This window comes from Lagenorhynchus albirostris, chromosome 2, assembly GCF_949774975.1.
Source record: "Lagenorhynchus albirostris chromosome 2, mLagAlb1.1, whole genome shotgun sequence".
Taxonomy (NCBI): domain Eukaryota; kingdom Metazoa; phylum Chordata; class Mammalia; order Artiodactyla; family Delphinidae; genus Lagenorhynchus; species Lagenorhynchus albirostris.
The window spans coordinates 61089169-61112218 of NC_083096.1; the positions used below are offsets into that span (position 1 = coordinate 61089169).

General features: G+C 42.0%; 1 protein-coding gene across 1 annotated transcript in view; it reads left to right on the forward strand.

Annotated features, from left to right (window-relative positions):
* The first annotated feature begins 1164 nt into the window (after positions 1-1164).
* The window catches only part of ADCY10 (adenylate cyclase 10), a 96178-nt gene continuing 74292 nt past the window's right edge, over positions 1165-23050 (forward strand). Inside the window, exons 1-11 of the mRNA XM_060142212.1 lie at positions 1165-1315; positions 2009-2113; positions 3377-3415; positions 3616-3759; positions 6816-7021; positions 9084-9180; positions 12635-12723; positions 15871-16062; positions 18517-18635; positions 19658-19734; positions 21576-21765. Coding sequence (XP_059998195.1) covers positions 1165-1315; positions 2009-2113; positions 3377-3415; positions 3616-3759; positions 6816-7021; positions 9084-9180; positions 12635-12723; positions 15871-16062; positions 18517-18635; positions 19658-19734; positions 21576-21765 — 1409 coding nt within the window. The remainder of the gene's footprint in view (positions 1316-2008; positions 2114-3376; positions 3416-3615; positions 3760-6815; positions 7022-9083; positions 9181-12634; positions 12724-15870; positions 16063-18516; positions 18636-19657; positions 19735-21575; positions 21766-23050) is intronic.

The following is a 23050-nucleotide window of genomic DNA, read 5'->3' on the forward strand; positions in this document are numbered from 1 at the left end:
TTTATTTGATGTATTTGTTATCTATTGACTGTTCCTAGCATATGCTGTGTTTTAATGATACTTTTATTTTTTTTAACCTTAGTTATATGCTTCTCCTTCTACCTTTTGTTCACTTCTTAACATTTGCATTTACCAAGGTTTTTCCTTTTAAAGATTATCTAATACTTAATATTTAGTACCCATTTTTAGAGGTTTCTATCCATTTTAAGGTTTGTTTTTTTTGTTTGTTATATATACTAATATACTAATGTTTTCCCTGATTTAAAAAAAAATGCTTTCCTGAAGTCTAAGATATATGTTAACTCACTTTTTCCTTCTAATACTCTTATGTACCCCAACATGACCTATGTTTGGTTGAAATTACTAAGCAGGTCCTCCATGTTGGTGAGTTATCAGTTCCTCCTTTTTTTTTTTTTTTAATTCACTTAGTATCTGTATCACTTATTCCAAGAACTTGAATTGCTCTGAAAATACTGGGTATGCTATTCCTGTTCAGGGTGGTAGAGCATGATTTTTACAACATTCAGGCATGATCATTTCATCAGCCCCAGCAGCTAAATGAACGCCTTAGGAAATCCTAGTTTTCTCAAAGCTAACTGCCTAACACATTAAAATTTCAATATTTCCTCCCACTTACAGTTTAAAGTCTTACACACACACACACACCTTTTAATTCTTTCTCTCTATTTCTTTACGCCTATACCTTAAAACAATCTCTTTCTTATATATAATACTCCACTTTGCTACTCACCTTTATATAAATATCCACAAACATAAACTCATGTCTACACTTTCTCTTTTAATTTTCAAAAAGGAGAGAGAAAAGATAGGGGCCAAAAGAGAGGGAGAGGGAAAGTGGAGACATGTGGACAGAAGGAAAAGGGGCTTAGACGGAGGGATTAGTACTACTGGCCCCTCTACCACAGCACTTGTACCCTGAGGGCTCACCCCTTCACGGAAATGCATGGTCAACAACTCAGCCATTATCACCTCAACCACTTAAATAAGCAGTCCACAGGTTAGACAAAGCAAAAGGGAAGAAAGAAATAGGAAAGTGAGTGAATGAATGTAAGTCAGATTGCCACCATTCTCAGCTTTGCTTTCCAGAAGGTCTATCTGGGGACTGTCTGCGGTGACCATACAACCCTGAACATCTGCCTTAACATGAGCACTCAAAGAGAACATGAATCACAGGATCGGTCCATCGTCAAAATAGCAGCTCATTTACCGGACCTCATTGTCTATGGAGATTTTTCTCCAGAGCGACCTTCTGTGGATTATTTTGACGGAGTCTTGATGTTTGTTGATATTTCAGGCAAGCACAAAAGGGATGTTTAATGTGGGGGAACAACAGGCTTGAATCGGAATTACATGCAGAGCTTGACTGCTGAGTGGGGGGGGGGGGGCGGCATTTTCGAGTTTTTATGCTGTTACTACAAATATTCCTACTGAGAAAACTGGAGGGAGGAGGGATAACCCGTGGACCTGGCTCCCTTTCTTCTTCCCTTACCCAGCATGTCCAGTAATGGGCAAATCTTTAAGATGTCCACGTCCCAGGCCTGGAACTTCAGGCTCCAATGGCCCTGTCCCAACTGACTCAACCCCCCACACCCAACAGCATCCCAGGCAAAATTGACCTCAGGAAATGGCCTCTCCAGATGTTGTTTACAGCTTAACAGGAAACTTGCCACCTCTTCAGAAGTCTTTGAATTTTATGAGTTTTCATTGCCATGAAATGGAAGTTCTATATCCAGTTAAAGAAATTGCAGTCATCCCTGTACAAGTTGAGAAATTAGGAGGGAAGAGTTATCTGGTGCCTTTCCCTGACCCCTAAAATAATAAATAGAGAAGACCCAATATCTGACACTTGACCAGCCACATAAATCATTTAAGAGAAACCCTGCCAGTTCTTAAAAGCTGAGGCCCACTGCCCACCAGTGTGGTCCTCTTCTCCTGACTGTTTTGTTCCTCCCAGCACACAAGGAAACTAGCTGCACATTTGTTACAGGTTTTACTGCAATGACTGAGAAGTTCAGCACAGCCATGTACATGGACAGAGGGGCTGAGCAGTTGGTGGAGATCCTCAACCACTATATAAGTGCAATAGTGGAGAGTAAGTGTCCCCATAGGTTTCTGGCTTAAGCATATTTCAATTCATTGTTTTTCTGTATTTGGTGGTTATAACCTGATAAAGTACTGTTGCTTAGCATTCTTCATTGTCTCCATGAAATGTGTATGAAACTAGTCTTTTTGAAATATAATACAGTACAAATGAAGGAATGCAATCAAACCTCATTAACACAGACTATTTGAGGGATTAGTTTTGCATTAGTTACAAAACTAAATTAGAGACTACTTTTAAAAGAACCGTAGTAGTAATTCTTTTAGTTATATTCAATAACTCCAAAAAACTAGCATCAATATAACTCAAACACAGTCATTAAGAGAATATGGTATGAATACATGAGTGATTTACAATCAACTTGTCAGTAATTTGTGTCCTAATAATGGATTCTGAAGTACTTCAGCTGACTGAAACTTTGGTCTCCTTTTCAACCTCTGCCTACCAACTTGTAGGACTTATTTGCATTATTGTTTGCATTATTAATTCGAACTATTCATGAAGAAAAGGATTTATTCTATTAAGGTAAATCTTAGGTCTAGTCCATTATCAGGCTCTGAGTTCCCTAGTAATATCTTAATATCACCCGCTAGATAAAATTTGATTGTCATTAAAAGCAGAAACTGTATCTAATTCCTTTTTGCATTACACTCAGCACAACGGTGCTCAACAAATTTGTGATGATGCAGAAATAAGAGGAAAAATGTCCATTTATGTCAGAAAGCCTAAATAAACAAAATGCAAGTTGGTAATAAACAAAACCCAAGTTGACCATAGTTGTGGGTTTTTTTTGATTTTCAGTTCTTATGGAGTCCTGTCACTCATGTACTCACCCACGCTCACTCAAGCCCCTGCTCATAACATACATAGATCAGTGAAGAACGTCCCATTATCATGGGAGTAGGATAGCTGTCCTTAAGCCTCCTCAGCAATCCCACCGTCTTCGTTCCTATCTTTTCCCATTCACAAAAACAGAGCAGGTACATAATTTAGTTCACTGTTCTCATTCTGCAGTTGAGGAAAGAGACTCAAATGGGTTTAAATGCCTTGTCTGAGATGACATCTTTAGTATAAACCTATTCTCTGAATTGCTCTTCTCTTGACCTAATTTCTATCCCACTGTTGAAGAGTAGATTCCTTTTATTAGCTTTAAGAAATCAAAGTTATTCTGTACACCTGAAACTTACATAATTTAAAAAGAAAGAAAGAAACCAGAGTTTGATTTACCTTCTTTTCTTTTTTTTTTTTCCTCAGAAGTGTTGATTTTTGGAGGAGACATCTTAAAATTTGCAGGTATGGGGGCTTACCGACATAGCAGGGGTAAGAAAGGAATGCCAAGGGGCCTGTGCTCTGACAAAGGAAGCATCTCAGAGAAAACAGTGGCCAGCAGACCGGGTGGAGAAATGTTTGAAGCATAATTCTGTACAGATTTCATACAAAATAGACTGGCCCCCAGGGCAGGTCAGGACCTCTGGTGTGTCTTTCTTTTCAAGGTGATGCTCTGCTAGCCCTGTGGAAGGTGGAGCGGAGGCAACTGAAAAACATCATCACGGTGGTAATTAAATGTAGCCTGGAGATCCATGGATTGTTTGAGACCCAGAAGTCTGAAGAAGGCCTGGATGTCCGAGTCAAGATAGGTAAGCTCTTGAGAAAGAAGAGATGCTATAGCAGTTTGGATATAGGTCCTGACTCCTGAGGCATCTCCCCGGTAAAGAGAAAACAGTAGAACACTGTGACTCAGGTCCACCATCTTGTCTTGAACTTTGGATTAGGTTAACCAGAATGTGAATCAGTCAAGAGAACTAATATCTACCCCATAGACTTACAAAAAAGTAAATTTAAGTGGTTAGTATAGTACCCGGCACATAGTCACCACTCCACAAAATAGTCTTTATCGTTACTATTGCTGTTATTATGATTAGGTCTTGCTTCTGTCCACAATATGTATCATTAAACACAACAGGCAGCAGCTTGTGATTACATAGATTCAGCAATGTCGTAAGACTGGTCCTCCCCCACTTCATAAGAATCATGTGCAAGAAAAGCTTAAAAGTTCAACCTGCGACACAGCTCCACTTAACAGAGGGCTTCTTAAATTCACACGTACAATAGCAATCACACATATTTCCAATTGTGTTGCAGACATTACACTATGTCATTTCCACTTCACCACAGTCCTGAGGTACAGGCATCAAAGGATTTCACAGGTGGGGAATGAGATTCTGAGAAGTGTAAATGATGAGTTACAGCTGATGCTGTTGACGTTAGCTTTTGCCTAACTAAACTTTGTAAACTTTATAATTCTCCAGTATCATAGATGATGAGAAGGTCAGAGGTTATCCAATTAACTGCTTCTCAGTTTTCTTTAGGTTATTCAGAATCTCCAAATTAGTTAAATCTTCTGTTGAAAAAATAATCAAAGTTGTTATAATACTGAATCTTATTTTTCCAAGTTAACACCTAGAGATTTTTGACATATTATCCTTCTTGGAAAATGATGGGGACCCTTCATGTGTATGCTGATTGGCTGTTAGAGAAGTGAAGTGGTTCCAGTACCTTTTCTTTTTTTTTTTAATTTAATTTTATTTATTTAAAAATTTTTAAAATTGAAGTATAGTTAATTTACAGTGCTGTGCCAATCTCTGCTGTACAGCAAAGTGACTCACTTATACACATACATTCTTTTTTTATATGCTTTTCCATCATGGTTTATCACAGGATATTCAATATAGTTCCCTGTGCTATACAGTAGGACCTTGTTGTTTATCCATCCTATATATAATAGTTTACATCTGCTAATCCCGAACTCCCAGTCCTTCGCTTGGCAACCACAAGTCTGTTCTCCATGTCTATGAGTCTGTTTTTGTTTTGTAGATAGGTTCACTTGTGCCATATTTTAGATTCCACATATAAGTGATATCATATGGTATTTGTCTTTCTCTTTCTGACTTACTTCACTAGTATGATAATCTCTAATTGCATCCATGTTACTGCAAATGGCATTATTTCATTCTTTTTTATGGCTGGGTAGCATTCCATTGTATATATGTACCACATCTTCTTTATCCATTCATCTGTCGATGGGCATTTAGGTTGTTTCCATGTTTTGGCTATTGTGAATCGTGCTACTATGAATATAGAGGTGCATGTATCTTTTTGAATTATAGTTTTGTCCAGGTATATGCCCAGAAGTGGGGTTGCTGGGTCATATGGTAATTCTATTTTTAGTTTTCTGAGGAACCTCCACAGTGCTTTCCATAGTGGCTGAACCAACTTACATTCCCACCAACAGTGTAGGAGTTCCCTTTCCTCCACACCCTCTCCAGCATTTGTTATTTGTAGACTTATTAATGATGGCCATTCTGACTGGTGTGAGGTGGTACCTCATTGTACTTTTGATTTGCATTTCTCTAATAATTCCTGATGTTGAGCATCTTTTCATGCGCCTACTGGCCATCTGTATGTCTTTGGAGAAATGTCTCTTAAGGTCTTCTCCCCATTTTTTAATTGGGTTGTTTGTTTTTTTGTTGTTGAGTTGTATGAGCCATTTGTATATTTTGGAGATTAAGCCTTAGTCTGTCACATCATTTGCAAATATTTTCTCCCATTCCGTAGGTCATCTTTTCTGTTTTTTGTTTGTTTTTATGGTTTCCTTTGCTTTGCAAAAAGCTTGTAAGTTTGATTAGGTCCCATTCGTTTATTTTTGTTTCTATTCTATTGCAGTAACTTTTCTTTTAACGAGCCTAAGCATCAGTATGTTTCAGAGGGAAAAAAAACCATATGTATATATCAGGGGAAATCAGCTTTGACAAATCAGCATGGCAGAGAGCGAAGATAAAAAACAAATTTTGGTGCTTCCCTGGTGGCGGAGTGGTTGAGAGTCCGCCTGCCGATGCAGGGGACACGGGTTCGTGTCCTGGTCTGGGAGGACTGCACATGCTGTGGAGCGGCTGGGCCCGTGAGCCATGGCCGCTGAGCCTGCGCGTCCGGAGCCTGTGCTCCGCAACGTGAGAGGCCCGCATACCGCAAAAAAAAAAACACACCAAATTTTGATTATGTTAATTATAGTCATTTAAAAGAACTGTGTATCACTTACAGTTCATGTATACATACATTTCACATACATGTCATATTTTACAACATTCTCTCTTCTGTTGCTTTGGTACCAAAACCTTCAGCTCCCAACTTGAAAACAACTGGAGGACACATTCTTGGGATAGAACTTGATGGTCAAAATGCCTGTTCCTTTCCCCTACCTTTTCTTCTCTGGCTGTTGCCTGAAATTTCACCCTAAGTGCTTCTTTTCAGCAAGAGCCTCAATCTCTGATAAAATGCAAGTTGTTCCCAAACAGAAACCATTAAAACTGTCCTCTGTATAAATAAGAAGTGTAAATAAGTCAAAGTATAAATAAATTGAAGAAACGATAAAATAACTTTGGGGACTGATAGGGCCAGATATCTAGGGAGCTAAATGTCATAGAAAGGTGAAAACAAGTAGGTAACTTGCTAGCTTTGGGAGAAAAGGAGTTTGGGAAGGGCCAGGCCCAGAATAGACTGCTCTGATTTCCATGTAAAATTTTAGAAACTAGATTTTGCTCTGGGATGCTCAAAATTCTGATTTGTCCAAGAACTCATGCTGCTGGGGACCAAGCCAGAACTTCTCATGCAAATCCATTGCTTGCCTTCTTGCCAGGCCTGGCTGCCGGCCACATCACCATGTTGGTCTTTGGAGATGAAACTCGAAACTACTTCCTAGTGATTGGTCAGGCGGTGGATGACGTACGCCTGGCGCAGAACATGGCGCAGATGAATGATGTCATTCTATCACCAAACTGCTGGCAGCTCTGTGACCGGAGCATGATTGAAATTGAGAGGATTCCAGATCAGAGAGCAGTAAAGGTAGGTGTGATCCTGTCACTTGCAGAAAGTTCTGCCATTCTGTGCCAGGGGCCTCCTGTCAGAAAAGCCACTGGGAAGCCACTGGTTCCATGAAGCTTCCAGGCTGGAGACTTGGATGGGGTCAATCTGGGTTAGATTAAAAAGTATTGGTCCAGGGACTTCCCTGGTGGCACAGTGGTTAAGAATCCGCCTGCCAATGCAGGCGACATGGGTTCAAGCCCTTGTCCAGGAAGATCCCACATGCCACAGAGCAGCTAAGCCCATGAGCCACAACTACTAAGCCTGCATGCCACAACTACTGAAGCCCGGGCGCCTAGAGTCCGTGCTCCGCAACAAGAGAAGCCACTGCAATGAGAAACCCACACACCACAATGAAGAGTAGCCCCTGCTCCCTGAAACTAGAGGAAAGCCTGCATGCAACAACAAGGACCCAACACAGCCAAATAAATAAATAAATAAAGTATTGGTCCAGAACACCTCCTCTGGGAGGAACCAAGGCTGGTGAGTTCAAGAGGAAATGATCAGGCTTCTCCGTGGTAATTAAGGATGTGGAATTTGGGTATGGAGGCCTTTGGGGGGAACAGTGCCCTTGCTTAATGAAAGGAAGAGTCTCCTGGCTATTCCCTAGGAGCAGAGGTTGTAGTTTTGACGGCTGCCATTGGCCTTCAGGTTCTCTACTCAACACTCTCCTAACTCAGTGTGAGGAATCACCGAGGGTGAGGATTGGAGGTGAGCAGGGGCAGCAAAGATTAGTGAAGGAAGAGACTTTTCCTGTCTCTACTAGGCCCTGCCTAGTAGAAAGCACTGTAGTTAAGTTGAAGACCAACTATAAGCAGAACTGTCCTTGGGATATAGCCAATTAGAGAAAGGGGGCAGAGCTGTGCTGCTAGATGAAGCAAGAATGAGACTGCTTGGCAGATGGAAAGAAGAGATGGTGAACACATGGAATTGAAGGCAAAGATGAAAGCCCCCTCACCCTCACACACACAATGTACTAGGTATGCATCAGTCTACAACCCTCACAGCCCTCCCCCACTCACTCTCCCAGTAATACACATCCCAGCTGCATGACCTAGCTGGGTGATAGCAATGCCCCCCATTCCCCATCTTCTTCAATTGTTCCTTATACCTTTAAAAATTGTTTTTAATTTTTAAATTAATTTTAGACTTACAAGAAAGTTCAAAAATAATATGAGTGTTTCCATATATCCCTTACCCAGCTTCCCCAAATGTTAGCATTCTTCATAACCAGAGTGCAATAGTCAAAACCTGAAAATTAACATTGGTGCAATACTACTCACTAATTAAAGGCCTTATTTGGATTTCACCTGTTTTCCCACTAAAGTCCTCAGCAGAATGTTCCAGGACTCTATCCGTGATCTCACACCACACTTTGTTATTTTTACCTAGCCTCCTGCAATCTCTAAAACAGTTTTTTAGTTTTTCCTTGTCTTTTATGACCTTGACATGTAAGAAGAGCATTAATCAGTTATTTTAGTGTATGTCCCTCTGTCTGGTTTTGCCTGATAGGTTCTCATTATTGGACTAAGGTTATCCATTTGGGGGGCAAGAATGTCACAGAAGTGAGGTTGTGCCATTCTCCATGTATCATATCTTGGGGTTCATGGTTTGATATGAATCTTATTACTGGTGCTGTTCCTGATACACCAGTATCAGGACATTAGCACCCTTTGTCTTTTTACGCTTGTAAGAAAGAAATGATGTACAGTTTAACCAGGCTTTATTTGAATTAAAATATTATAAAAGAAGAAGAAAAAGAAGAAGAAAGTTCTAAGACTGGAAAAGTATACAGGTCAGCCCCTTGGAAATGGTCCTCTGTGTATATACCAAAGATTGAGATTTTAATGACCGATCGGAGATACTTTTAACGTAGTCACATGCAAATAAAGCTCTTCATTGTTTAAGTATGCTAGTCCCTGTTTATCATGTCCTGGATATTCAAAAGCATACACCCTGCCCTTTCTGTTGAGAAATTACATTCAAAGGACCAGACAGCCCTCAGAATAACCAAAAACTTCTCTTTTTTTCTTTTTCAATTTAGGTTAATTTCTTAAAACCACCCCCTTCTTTTAACTTTGACGAATTTTTCACAAGGTGTATGGCTTTCATGGATTATTACCCTTCTAGTGACCACAAAGGTAAGTACCCTCTATAGACAAAAGCCTTTGCCTCTATAATTGGTCAGTAGGGTCTTATACCAATGCCAGGGGCTCCATTACAAGTGATTGGCCTCCTCAGTACAGCTCCCAGTCCCAGCAGCACACAAAAGGGACCTCCTTCCCATTCCCCACAACCTTCCTCGGGTCCTCTACCTCTCCCTTGGCAATGACTCCTTCCCTCGTCGTCCAAACATTTGTAAGTCTTCTCCATGATAAAAGAAAAAAATAAAACTTCTATGAACCCTACTTTTCCCTTCTAACCTTCACCACCAAACTTCTCAGAATAGTAATCTGTATGTCTCTGCCTCTTCTTCTATCCTCTCATTTATTTATTCACCTAATAAGCATCGATTACATGCACCTCGGAGATGAGGGGGCGTGTGTTCACCTACTTGTCAGTCTTGAGCCCCTGACATCTAGCTTCTGTCCACTTCTCCTGTCTACTGAGGACACTAATAACCATCAACTTACCAAACCAGCTGACCTCTCTTCAGGCCTCATACTAGGTGCTTGGCTTTAGATTACTCTCTTTTTCTGGATACTACCTTCTCCTCTTTCCTTGCTTTCAAGAAGATTCTTTCCTAGTTTTGCTTTTACCCCTCAAACTACCCATTTTCAGTGCCCTTTCTATTCCTTAAATGCTGATGATTTCAGGGATCTGTCCTTGACTGTCTGGTCTTCTCTACCCACATTTTGTGGAACCATTCATCTATGCTGGATTTCCCCATGACTCCACAGGGCTGGGACTAGGAGGAAAGCAGGACAATTTAGGTGACACAAAACAAACTTTAACACTTCACGAAGTAGACAGTCTTCTGCAAAATGGTGCGGAGGGCAAGAAGCTTTTATAGGGCAAAGAATAAAGGAAGAGACAAATAAAAAATATCTGATTGGGTGGGGTCATATAGTTAGTCTTGTGTGGGGTGAGAAGGCCCAGAGTTAGCTTGGCATTTGGGGATTGGCTGACTGGATTATTGCATTTCTGGTTAAGAGGAGCCTTTACAGGGAAACAAACGTTATCTAAGTCTTGGTTTGCTGACATGGCACCCTGGGCAGGGAACAGCTCCATCTTGGGCCTAGAAATTTATTTCAACATTGTCTAAATTCTATGCTCCTTATCTTTCCCTAAAAACTGTTTCTTCATCCAAACTAGAAACTTCAGAAACATCTTTGAATCATTTTTCTTTCTCATCATTTATGTGTAGGTCTTGAATATTTTGAACATCACAAATAGTAGACTGTAATTTTACAAAATTGCAGTAGGTAATGGGGTGGGAGGGACACTGAGGGGAACTGCAGGAATATTGACCAGGAAAGGCCAAGAACCCAAAAGCTCCAAGGATGGAGAAAGTCTAGTGACACTCCTTGAGTTGTATCCCATCCCAACTCCTAGATCTTAATGATGCCTTCAATAAAGAGCTTCTTCTGGCCTTATTTTGGTCACTGCAATAGTGCAGTGCAATTCTGGTGCTAATTACCTGGAGTTAGCACAGATAGGTGGAGTCCTCCATAAGACTCTCCTTATTTCAGACACCAGCTGCAAGCTCTGAGATCACCAGGCCACCTGCACTTCTGACCAATTGGCTACAGATCCAAGGGTTCCCACAATGCTCTCAGGTTCAATAAATAATTCACTGTAACTCACAGAACTCAGGAAAGTGCTATGCTTATAATGATGGCTTTATTATAAAGGATACAAATGAAGACCAGTGTTGTATTTATCTCTAGACACATAGAGTGAGGTCTGGGAGAGTCCCAAACATGAAGCTTCTATATCCTCAGGACACATCACTCTCCCTGCACATCAAGGTATGATTACCAACCAGGGAAGCTCACCCAAGCTTTTGGGGGTTCAGAGATTTTATTGGCGTTTAATTAAGTAGGCATGTTGATTGAATCATTGGCCTTGCAATTTAACTAAATCTCCAGTCCCCATTCCCTCTTCAGAAGTCCTGGAGGTCAGGCTCTAATCACCTGGCTCAAAGCCCCAACCCTCTTATCATGTGCTTGGTCTTTCCAGATAGACCCCTATCCTGAATCATCTCATTAGCATAAATTCAGGTGTGGTCCAAAGGGCCCACAGTGAATAACAGAGACAATCCTATTAACTGGGAAATCCCAAAGGTTTAGAAGTTACTCTCAGGTACCAGAAACGAAAACCAGCCAAATTCTTTATAAGTTTTGTCTCCATAACCATTGCCACCGTAATGGTCTAGACCTTTACAACTCCTGCTCTCTTCCTGAGCTCTTTGCCTTTTTCCACAGTCTATTTAGTGTCATTTCTTGTTAATCTCCAATATTCACGTGGGGCTCCAGGCAGGCTAGAGTAACATACTGTGCTCATTCTTGACTTTAACCAACTTGGTTCCCTCTGCTAGGAATGCCCTCCTCAATCCTTCTAGTAAAAAGCTGTAAGTCATTCAAGATTGAGTAAAATCCCTAGTTCTCCTTTGAACCCTTTTCAGATTAAACCAGTTTGTCTAGGCCCCTGCTTCCTCTGAATCTCTCTGGTCTTTATAATCTTTTAGCCCATTTGGCCTCTTTTCTATTTAAATTTTCTAAAAATATTATACTTGAATGTCCATAAGTCAGTGCCTCCAGGAAAAAGTCCAAGTTTCCTAATGACTTTTTTTCCTCACACAGTGCCTAGCATGGTGTTTTAAATATACTAGGTTTTGAATATATTCCATAAAGACTTTAAAATTAAATTTTCTTTGTAATTTGTATCCCTTTCAGACTCCGTTGTTATTTTTCAACTATTTTTTTCACATTATCATTATTTTATTCCCTGCTAAAAGCCTATCATCCTTTCTTTCTCCCTCACTTTTTGATTTCTTCAAGCTCATTCTTACCACCTCTTATCAGTCTATTTTAGAGTATGGAACTATCAACCATTACAGTAACGAGAACCATAGCGATAATGAAACCCCAGTGCTTTTTTTCCTGGACAAGGAAGTAGGAATCAACCAGGGCAGTGAAGCGACTTGTCCAGAGTCACACAGTGAGTTGGTATCAAACCTGAGATCAGAAGCCAGTGTCCTGAATCTTACTTGTGCTGCTCTTTCAACTCTGTCATCCCTTACATTCTGTCACCATTGTCCTCCACTGGCATTCCCTCATCTCTCCATTCCCATCACCTGTGGCAAGACTTTTAGGCCAAGTATGGAGGTGAGAGTCTCCTTAAGTTCTGAAGTGTGATGACAATTAGAGCAGGGTTTTGAGCTACACACAACTGAATTTTGGGAAACCTGCAACTTCTGAGAACTTCTCATTGGATTTCCCTTGGCCCTATTTGGCCACTAGGTAGCCCAGAGTGTCCTGACTGAACAGTGAAGACCACTGCCCAGGGGAATGGGGACTGGGAGGTGCCTCTCTCTAGCACTGCAGAGCCAAGCTTCCCTTTTTGAGCCTGCCCCTCCTTCTGCCCTCTTAGACCTCCTGAGGCTTGCTTGCATGCTGGAGTCCGATCCTGAACTGGAGTTGTCCCTACAAAAGTACGTGATGGAAAGCATATCGAAACAGGTATTTTCATATTTTAATTTATTGGCTTTTGGTGTGTCAGGGATCTTGGACAGCTGTTGAGATCAAGAAAATCAGTAGCTTGTAAAATGTTTCATTGAAGTAAAAAGAGGTGGGGCTGACATTCTCCATGCCTAGGTGACTGAAAAGTTTATTGTTCACGTCAGGATACTTTTAAGAGTTAAAGGAGCATTATTCATAATTACACTGTGACAACAGGCGTAAACTAGACTGTGTTGCCTTACACAACTGGGCAAACTGAACCTGTTCCAAGCATATAAGAACATATGGTTACCCTTTCTATAGGCCACATAGCAGAAAGACGTCAAATGAATGATACTGTTTCTCTTAAGTCACTTGAATTGGATCTTAAGCTTTGAAAGTTAATACAGATAATTAGAACTCTCAGAGCTACCTCCAGCCCCCAAAGTTTTCCCTTTGCATTTCCTTAGATCTAGGTTCTCTCAAATGCATTAATCTGTGCAAATTATAACTGTTTCTGAGCACTCACCATATGCCAGACACTCTACTCTTTCTTTCTTTTTATAGCCTACATATATCTGAACTACATTTATAGCCAAGTGGTTCACCTTTTTTTTTTTTTCATATTTATTTTTTTGGTTGCACCGGGTCTTAGTTGTGGCAGGTGGGCTACTTAGTTGTGGCATGTGAACTCTTAGTTGCAGCATGCACATGGGATCTAATTCCCTGACCAGGGATTGAACCCAGCGCCCCTGCGTTGGGAGCTCGGAGTCCTATCCACTGCACCACCAGGGAAGTCCCTCTACCCTTTCATATATTTATTCGTCACAATCCTAGGCAGGTATTTTTATCCCTTATATGTGAGAAAACTGAGACCCAGAGGATGCCATGAACTTTCCTGAGGTTGTAAAGTAGCAAATGTGCCTAGGATTTGAACTCTGTTCTCTCTGAACCCTACATTTTTTGCACAGGCTATACACTGCCTCTAATATATGGCTGTTTAAATTCTTAATCCCATCAAAATGCAGTTGTGCCCTAGAGGAAATCTTTGTAGGACAAGCCTGATCAGTGGGCAGCTGCCTTCACAGTATGGGTTGAAGAGCTATCAGAATGCACCCCTCCACATTCTGCTCAATTTAGAAACACTCCCTTTAGCGGCTGCAATTGTTCGACTCTTCAAGGTTTTTGAAGCTCAAGAGAGCCACCCCCTCTTCCCCTCCCTCCCTCTAAGAGATATAACACATTATGCCTCTTCAGCTGTTACCAGCTGAGAGCAAGGTCTACAGGAATGGGATATGTGAGACTCCGTGAGTCACTGTGAGAATTGTGGGTAGGAATGACGAACACCAGCTGAAGATAAAACAGCTAAGGGGGCTGAAAGGAGGCAAAAGAGAAACCTTTTACAGCTTTACCAAGGCCTGTCCCTGCACTTCAAGAACAGAGATGTGGGGACTTCCCTGGTAGCGTAGTGGTTAAGAATCCGCCTGCCAATGCAGGGGACACGGGTTCGATCCCTGGTCTGGGAAGATCCCACATGCCACGGAGCAACTAAGCCTGTGTACCATAACTACTGAACCTGTGCTCTAGAGCCCGTGAGCCACAACTACTGAGCATGCATGCTACAACTACTGAAGCCCGGACGCCTAGAGCCTGTGCTCTGCAGCAAAGAGAAGCCACCACAATGAGAAACGCATGCACTGCAGCAAAGAGTAACCCTTGCTGCAACTAGAGAAAGCCCGAGTGCAACAATGAAAACCCAATGCAGCCAAAATAAATAAATAAAATAAAATTTTAAAATAATAACAATAAAAAAATAAAAAGCACCCCTAAAAATTCAAGGTAAAACAAAACAGAGAGTTGTAGGCATATAATAGAAAGATATGTTTAAAAAAAAAAAAAGAACAGAGATGTGGTTGCATTTTCCAAACCAAAACTCAGAACACATGGCCTGATAGAATAAATTTTAAATTAATTAATTAATTTAACATTTAAAATCATGTATTTAATATTAATTATTGATACTTATTTAAGAAATTCATTTGAAAACTCATAAAGTTATCATATTGGTGAGTTAGAAATTATTAAATTATCTTTTATGAAAAGTCTCAAATTACATGAAACCAGGACTGTCTCAGCCTGCAAGATTCCCTATACACAATTTCCTCTTTCATCCAGAAGATGTGTTTCATATAGCCAATGGAGAATTTGACACTTTTGTGCTATTTGGGGGAGAAAAAAATGCAGTGATTCTCCCCCATTGGTTTGCTATGCAGTTAATTTAACAAAATTCAGGGCTGATGATATAGGCAGGGATAATTTGGGAACACCCTCCTTTCCTTTCCCTGTGCAGGGGAATGTTATAAATGGAATGTTGGACTAGAAGTCTGTAGATTTGCATTTTTGTTTGCTACTGTTTCCCCATGTGACTTGGGAAAATTATGTTATTTCACCATCTCTCAGTTATCTAATTAGTAAAGTGGGCATAATAATGCTGATTTTATTTCATTTGAGGATAAAATAGGGTAGAATATGAAAATATTCTCTGAAAACATAAGGTTGAATTACATAGCATGCTATTCTTATTCCTACATTGTAAGGGAGCCAAAAGAGCAGCAGTCCTTTTTTTATTGTGACGGCTCATATTGGCATGAGGGAGCTAGCAGTTGGGGCAAGGGAGTGGTGTCTGGCCAAAAATGAGCAGGTGTGTAGGTTTCCATTGAAGAGTTTTTTTTGTTTGTTTTGTTTGTTTCTTTGTTTTTTGCGGTGCGCGGGCCTCTCACTGCTGTGGCCTCTCCCGTTGCGGAGCACAGGCTCCAGACGCACAGGCTCAGCAGCCATGGCTCACGGGCCCAGCCGCTCCGCGGTACATGGGATCCTCCCGGACCGGGGCACAAACCCACGTCCCCTGCATCGGCAGGCGGACTCTCAACCACTGCGCCACCAGGGAAGCCCTGGAAGGGATTTTGATAGGCCATTCCATTTCCATCTTTTTTACTTTGGGTTGCCTCTTCTGTGTTGTACCTCCCAACTTTGATAACTTCAGCTTCCCTAGAGAATCTCAAAAGGCTAGTTCTATCCCAGTGATCATTTTGGGTGTAAGGGTGATATTGGGAGGAAAGAGCCACTACCAAGGACACATGTTAAGGAAAGCTTCCCTCTGAATTGCAGATTGATGACAAACAGCTTCGGGGTTATCTGTCTGAGCTTCGCCCAGTGACGATCGTGTTTGTGAACCTGGTGTTTAAGGACCAAGACAAAGCAGAAGTCATAGGCTCGGCCATCCAGGATGCCTGCGTGCACATTAATTCTGTCCTGAGGGTCTTCCGAGGCCAAATCAACAAAGTCTTCATGTTTGACAAGGTAAATTTCCCACTAAAGGTTTGGGAACCTACCAATAATTTAAGGTTAGCGTTCATGTCTGTGGACATGGGGGAGAGGGAGGGAATAGACACCTCTAACCTAGAACTATCAGTCTTTATTCATAGTTATAATTACAGCTTACATGGTGGATATGGCACTCACTACGTGCCAGGCATTGTTCTCCACACTTTACATATTTCACTCATTTCTCCTCATGACTACTCCAAGAGGTAGGTACTGCTCTTATTGTCCCCAATTGACAGATGAGGAGGTTTAGGTAGAGATGAGGCTACTGAGACAAATGAGATTAAATGGTGGATTGGGATTCAAACCCAGGTAATGTGCCTTCTTCGTCTGTGCTCTTAACCCCTGTGTTCAACTAGCTTTCACTATACATACGTATATCTGCAACCCAGGGTATAATGCATCTCCCAGAGATTTTAGGTCAGGTTTCTAGTAACCGTCATACCCCAGAAGCTGTAACTTCCGATAACCTCCACCTGCCGTAGGTACACTTCCAGTTCCCCTTTCAGTTTCTTAATCAGTTGGGGTGGGTGGGTGGTGGGTGTCACATCTAGCTCTCAGTGTTTTCAATCTGCTCTTATTCAATTCAGAGAAAAATGATGTGATAAATTATCACAGAAGTGCTCATGAGAATTGACTCCCCGGGCTTCCCTGGTGGCGCAGTTGTTGAGAGTCCGCCTGTCGATGCAGGGGACACGGGTTCGTGTCCCGGTCCGGGAAGATCCCACATGCTGTGGAGTGGCTGGGCCCGTGAGCCATGGCCGCTGGGCCTGTGCTTCCGGAGCCTGTGCTCTGCAACGGGAGAGGCCACAACAGTGAGAGGCCAGCATATTGCAAAAAAAAGAAAAAAAAAATTTGACTCCCCATCTCAGGTGTTTCTGTATCTTAAGAGCAGGGCACTCAATTACTGCCCCACACTCATTCATTCACTAATTCAGTAAGCACTTATTGAGCATTTCATAGCCACTGAAAGCTAGGGCTGCAAAGATGGGTAACTCACACACGTTGTCCCAGAACCAGGCAGAAAGAACAAATTCTTTGTAGGAAAAATAAACTCTGTGCTTCTGAGGGAGTAGGGCCCTCCAGCACAGTGTGCTCTAGTACTTTCTTCCATATTCATTCATGAGTATCATCAGAAAAGAGCATAGAACCTAAGAGAACAGTCTTTGGTGTCTAACAGACACTCCAGACAATTCCTGGAGAGACAGTTCCTGGCTCCAGCAATTCTCAGCTGTGTGACCTTAGCAAGTCATTGAACTTCTCTGAGACTTGGTTTGTTCCTGAATAAAAATAGGGATATTATTTAAATGGGGATAGTATTTGCCTCAAATGATTGTTGGAAGTTTTAAAAAATATATGTGTGAAGCACTTGTTGCAATGCCAGTTCACGTCAGCACTCAGCAGATGAGAGGTGCTTAGTCTCACTGCCAGCATGAGACCTTCCCAAGCCACTAGGCAGAATTTCCAGGCAAAGCAGACCCACCAGTGGCCCCAAAGGGGCTGCCCTCTAGTCTCTTCACAGACCTGGATTCAGGGCTTCCCTCGCACATCACGACAGAACCCAGCGCCAATTAGGATTTGATTCTTGGTCAGCTTCTTTTTGGAGAGGGTTGAAGACATTGAGGCATTTTACTGTTCTTTTGCATTTTATCAGGATATAACATACATAGACTCAAATTTTTAACTCATTGGGCTTTATTCATTATGCCCTTTTCTTACAGAAAACAGCGTCTGAGATCATTTTTTAAGGGACTGGTAGTAAAAGTGCCAAGTTTTAGAGTTTACTCTCTGCTTGAAAGAGTTAACTTTTTGTGAGAAAAACCACTCCCAGCTTAAGCCTTTATCCTTAAGAAAAATGAATAATAACAATATCTGAAAAGAACTTTAGAGTTTATAAGGTATATGTGTATATATGTGTGAATATATATATATAATATATTAATATTTTCAGTAGTCAAACCAACCTCAGCAAGTCTAGGTTATACCCATTTTCAGATTCATAAACTGAAGTTCATAGAGTGTAATTGACTTGTCCAAGTTTCTACACTTGGGAAGTGGCCTGAGAACACAGATTTTCTGATTCCAGAGCTGGTACCTTTTGCTCTGTGCTGCTTCTTGGCCTGAAACTTAGTACCTTGCAGCCTAAGACCTTGGCCACAGGAGAGAGTAGAGGAGGGTGCACACAAATAGCTCAGTACAACCCACTATCTCTGGAGCAAAAACAAGCCCCTCTCAGGCTCAAGCCCTACTGTTGATGATGCACTAGAAGTTACATGAAGTTTGCTAAAAATAAAATGGGTGTGAGAGAAATCACAATGAAATTTGTTTCAGAGAGTGAAAATTGCTGCCCACCCTCCACTGGGCCTTCTAGCTGGTCCAGTTTAAAGCTGACTGTCCACCAGCTGTGTTTGCTGATTCTCTCCCTCACAGGGCTGCTCCTTTCTCTGTGTCTTTGGTTTTCCCGGGGAAAAGGCACGTGATGAGGTCACTCATGCCTTGGAAAGTGCTGTGGATATATTTGACTTTTGCTCTCACGTCCACAAGATCCAGTGAGTGTTTCCAGACCCTGATTCCGTCTGGTCCCTGACCCTGTTGTAGGGTATGGGGAGATAGGACAAGTGTCAGGGAAGAGGAAGGCAGGAGAAGGCTGTCCTTGCCTGGGTGCCCTTATGTCTGCATTCATTACTCACCAAATGTACAGGTAGGGTGAGCAAACCCAGCCCTGATGCAGTCAGACGGGGGATGGTCAAGGCCAGGTGGAGAAAGGATACTCCTAAAAAGTCCAAATGTACCAGAGAGAGTCTAACTGAGTTGTCTCTCTCTACTCTGGCTTACTTTCTGGTAGAGGTCGCACTCCCAACTATGTTGGAGACCTGAGTTGATTTTTAATAACTAGGAGATAAAGTAAGTCCTTGGGTTAGAAATTTATATATTGATCTGGCCCCAAGATGATCCACTGAACAAACTGTCAAGTTAATGTTTACCAATCCTCAACCCCAGCTGTCCAAGAGCCCAGTGCCCTCAGGCTCCCCCAGACTGAGCACCCCAGTGACCCTACTTGCGGCCCACTCTGGTCTACTCTAACAGGTAGCACCCCTTGCCCTAAATATTCCACCTTCTCAGCCTCTAGTCATCTGTGTGCATTAGCCAAGTTAGCTTTTGATGCCACACACTGAGACTTCCTTTCAAAACAATGACCTTGTTCTTTCTAGCAATCACAAAAGATAGTTAAAATTGTTTACTCAAAGTCATTCTATATTGAAAGTCCATTTGGGGTGATGAGCTTATTTTACAGAAAAATAGCTCAGATGAATACTTAAAAATAGCAGAAAAGTGAACTGAGTTATCACTTCTAAGAACTTAGCTCTCAGTCACAAAGTGCCCCTCCTTTACATCTCCAGGCCATGTACAATTGCCCTAACCTAACTACAAAGGGAAGAGAGTTATTTCTTGAAGATCCTTTCCCACCCCTCCCCCATCCCATTCATCACCTTGTCCCCACCCTCCCTGCCTTCTTTGTCCTCACTGTTTTTGTCTCTTTCCTCACAACTCTCTTTCTGCCCGGAGCCAGCACTGTTTCCATCGGCGTGGCCAGCGGGATTGTCTTCTGCGGAATCGTTGGACACTCTGTGAGGCACGAGTACACAGGTGTGCTGGGCTAACTTATCTCCATCTTCCTTTCAGCAAACACTGTGCCTTGCCACTGGGCTTGGTGGGAGGAAGGACAAAAATAAGTGAGACGGGGGCCCTGCGTTCAGAAAGTTTACAGTCGTCCAGACGGAACCAAGCCATATAGCTTTGCCCCTTGACAGCTCAATGATTGCAAATATGCATTTCTGGGGCTATGATTGAGTATAAGAAATATGCAGTCAAAGGAGGGAAGCCATGGGGGGCCATAATCTCATGGGACGATGGACCTTTATGTTAATTTTCTGTTCACATTAAACGGTTACTCCTCTTAATTCCTGGGATAGGTTAGGACTGCTTCTTTTTTTTTTTAAATTTATTTATTTTTGGCTGCTTTGGGTCTTCGTTGCTGCGCACGGGCTTTCTCTAGTTGCGGCAAGCGGGTGCTACTCTTCGTTGCGGTGCGCGGGCTTCTCATTGCGGTGGCTTCTCTTGTTACGGAGCACGGGCTCTAGGTGCGCAGACTCAGTAGCTCTGCCTCGCGGGCTCTAGAGCGCAGGCTCAGTAGTTGTGGCGCATAGGCTTAGTTGCTCCGTGGCATGTGGGATCTTCCTGGACCAGGGCTCGAACCCCTATCCCCTGAATTGGCAGGGGGATTCTTAACCACTGCGCCACCAGGGAAGCCCCAGGACTGCTTCTTAAAAATTATGACTATTGGCATTACTGATAAATAGTACTAATCTCAAAAGGAAATAGTAAGTAGGTGTTATCTCAAGATTTCACTGCTTTTTCCTCTTCAAAGCTATTACGGTTTTAAATGTTCAGAAATAATACATCTAAAATACGGAATACATATAAAACTGAAATAGTTATGTCTGAAATGATACAACATCTGAGATTTTCTTCACAATAATACAGAGTGGAGAGTGGATGGGAATGGGGATGGAGCGGGATTGGCCACGGGTTAATGGTTTTGGGGACTGGGTGATGGGTGTATAGATTCATGATACCATGCTTTATTGTATGGTCAAATTTCCCCATAATAAACTGTTTTTAAAAAATGAATATCTTAATCAGGAATATTCAAGTTTATGTCAAAGTGCAACATTTAATACCTAATTAGTAGTATTATTAACTGAGGGTTTACTAGTAGCCCAGCACTTCTCGAAGTTCTTTATGTGTATTAACTCATTAATCTTCATAAACTACCTTCTGAGAGAGGTACTGTTATCAACCCCATTTTACAGATTAGAAAACTGAGGCATGGAAGAGTTCAAGTATTTTGCCCAAGTAATTTACATATAGTAGTTAGAGGTAGAGCTGAGATCCAAACCTGCATAACCTGGTTTCAGACTCTGTGCACTACAGTGTATTACCTCTTACAATATCCCCTAAACCAATCCTACACACACACTCCTTCCAGCCCCATTTACTCACTCTTAAAAAATTAAATGAAGGCTCATACACAGGAACATGCAGACCCAATTGGAGATCACTGTTCCAGGCCCAAGCTTCTGCTTATCTCTCTTGTAGCAGAAGACCAAGTATACCTCATCTGAGGGCCCTCAGGTCCTGTCCACCATCCCACTTAACAGAATCCTCTCCATATTCAGGGTCCTGCTATCCCTGAGCAGATCATCCCCTTAGCCTCCCAGGTGGCTAAATGAGTTAACTCCCTATGTATTTTAAAATAGCCATTGGCTGAATCTGGGTAGTTGAAGGTGAGATTGCTGTGTCATCCATGAGAGGCAAAGGGAGTAAAGGGTAACAATGCCGTTTGGGGACAGTATGCCTCAGATTACATTCAGTTCAATGGCTGTTTTCTCCCAACTCTTTGCCTTTCTCTCTCCTTCTTATTATAGTCATTGGTCAAAAAGTCAACATAGCTGCCAGGATGATGATGTACTACCCAGGAATCGTGACCTGTGACTCCGTCACCTACAATGGCAGCAACCTACCAGCCTACTTTTTTAAAGAGCTTCCAAAGAAAGTCATGAAAGGTGTTGCAGATTCTGGACCAGTGTATCAGTGTTTGGGCCTTAATGAGAAAGTGTGAGTGTGGGGCATTGATCTTGCAGTACTCTTTAGTAAAGAAGTGGGACAATTATGATAGCAAGACAACAGGTCACCCATTTCAGATTCAAAGGCAGCTCATGAAATTAAAATCTATTCCTTCCCAGACCAAGGCCCAGATTTCAAATTCCTTCATCTTCCTCTATCCTGCTGATAGTATAGCACGGTGGAAGATCCCATTCTACCCTCAGTTCTGAGACTATGAGGGTAATTCTTCAAAGGTTGTGTAAAGAGAACAGAGAATCCCCTCATTCGAGTTTCTATTTGGACCCAGATGGACCCAATCACCAACCATTAACTATTGATCACATCAACTGTGTGTCCAGGCATTAACAGGGATTGCTCCTCCTCTGTGTTTAGTGAAATACATTCCCTCAAAGCCCAACTTGGTCTCACATTGGGGCTTAAAACCCCTCAGTATCTTCCAATCATTTTCATGATAATTTTCAAAGTCCTTGCAATGACATGCAAAGTAACCACCTGCTTTTCCTACCTCACCTCCTCCTGTGCCCTGTCCTCTGGGTGGGGATCCAGGGGGCGTTCTAAGGGGATTATCTTCCCTTTCACTCATTCCATCCTCAGTCTCCTAGGAAAACCACAGTCGGTTTTTTTTTTTTTAAACATCTTTATTGGAGTATAATTGCTTTACAATGTTGTGTTAGTTTCTGCTGTATAACATAGTGAATCAGCTATATGTATACATATATCCCCATATCCCCCTCCCTCTTGCGTCTCCCTCCCACCCTCCCTATCCCACCCCTCTAGGTGGTCACAAATCACCGAGCTGATCTCCCTGTGCTATGCGGCTGCTTCCCACTAGCTATCTGTTTTACATTTGGTAGTGTATATATGTCAATGCCACTCTTGCACTTCGTCCCAGCTTACCCTCCCCACTCCCCATGTCCTCAAGTCCATTCTCTACGTCTGTGTCTTTATTCCTGTCCTGCCCCTAGATTCATCAGAACCATTTTCTTTTCTTTTTAGATTCCATATGAAATTTGTAGTGAGGTGGATGGACCTAGAGTCTGTCATACAGAGTGAAGTAAGTCAGAAAGAGAAAAACAAATAGCATACGCTAACACAGTCAGTTTTTGAAATCCAGCTCAAGGATGTCCTCCTCTCTGAAGCTGCCTTTGGAAGCTACCCAACCCCAGCTCAGACAGTTTAGCTGTCTCCTCCTCTGTGTAACTCTACAGCACATTAGAACATTCATTACACTCATCACAATCACAGACTCGATGTGCCTTTTCACCTACTACACTGG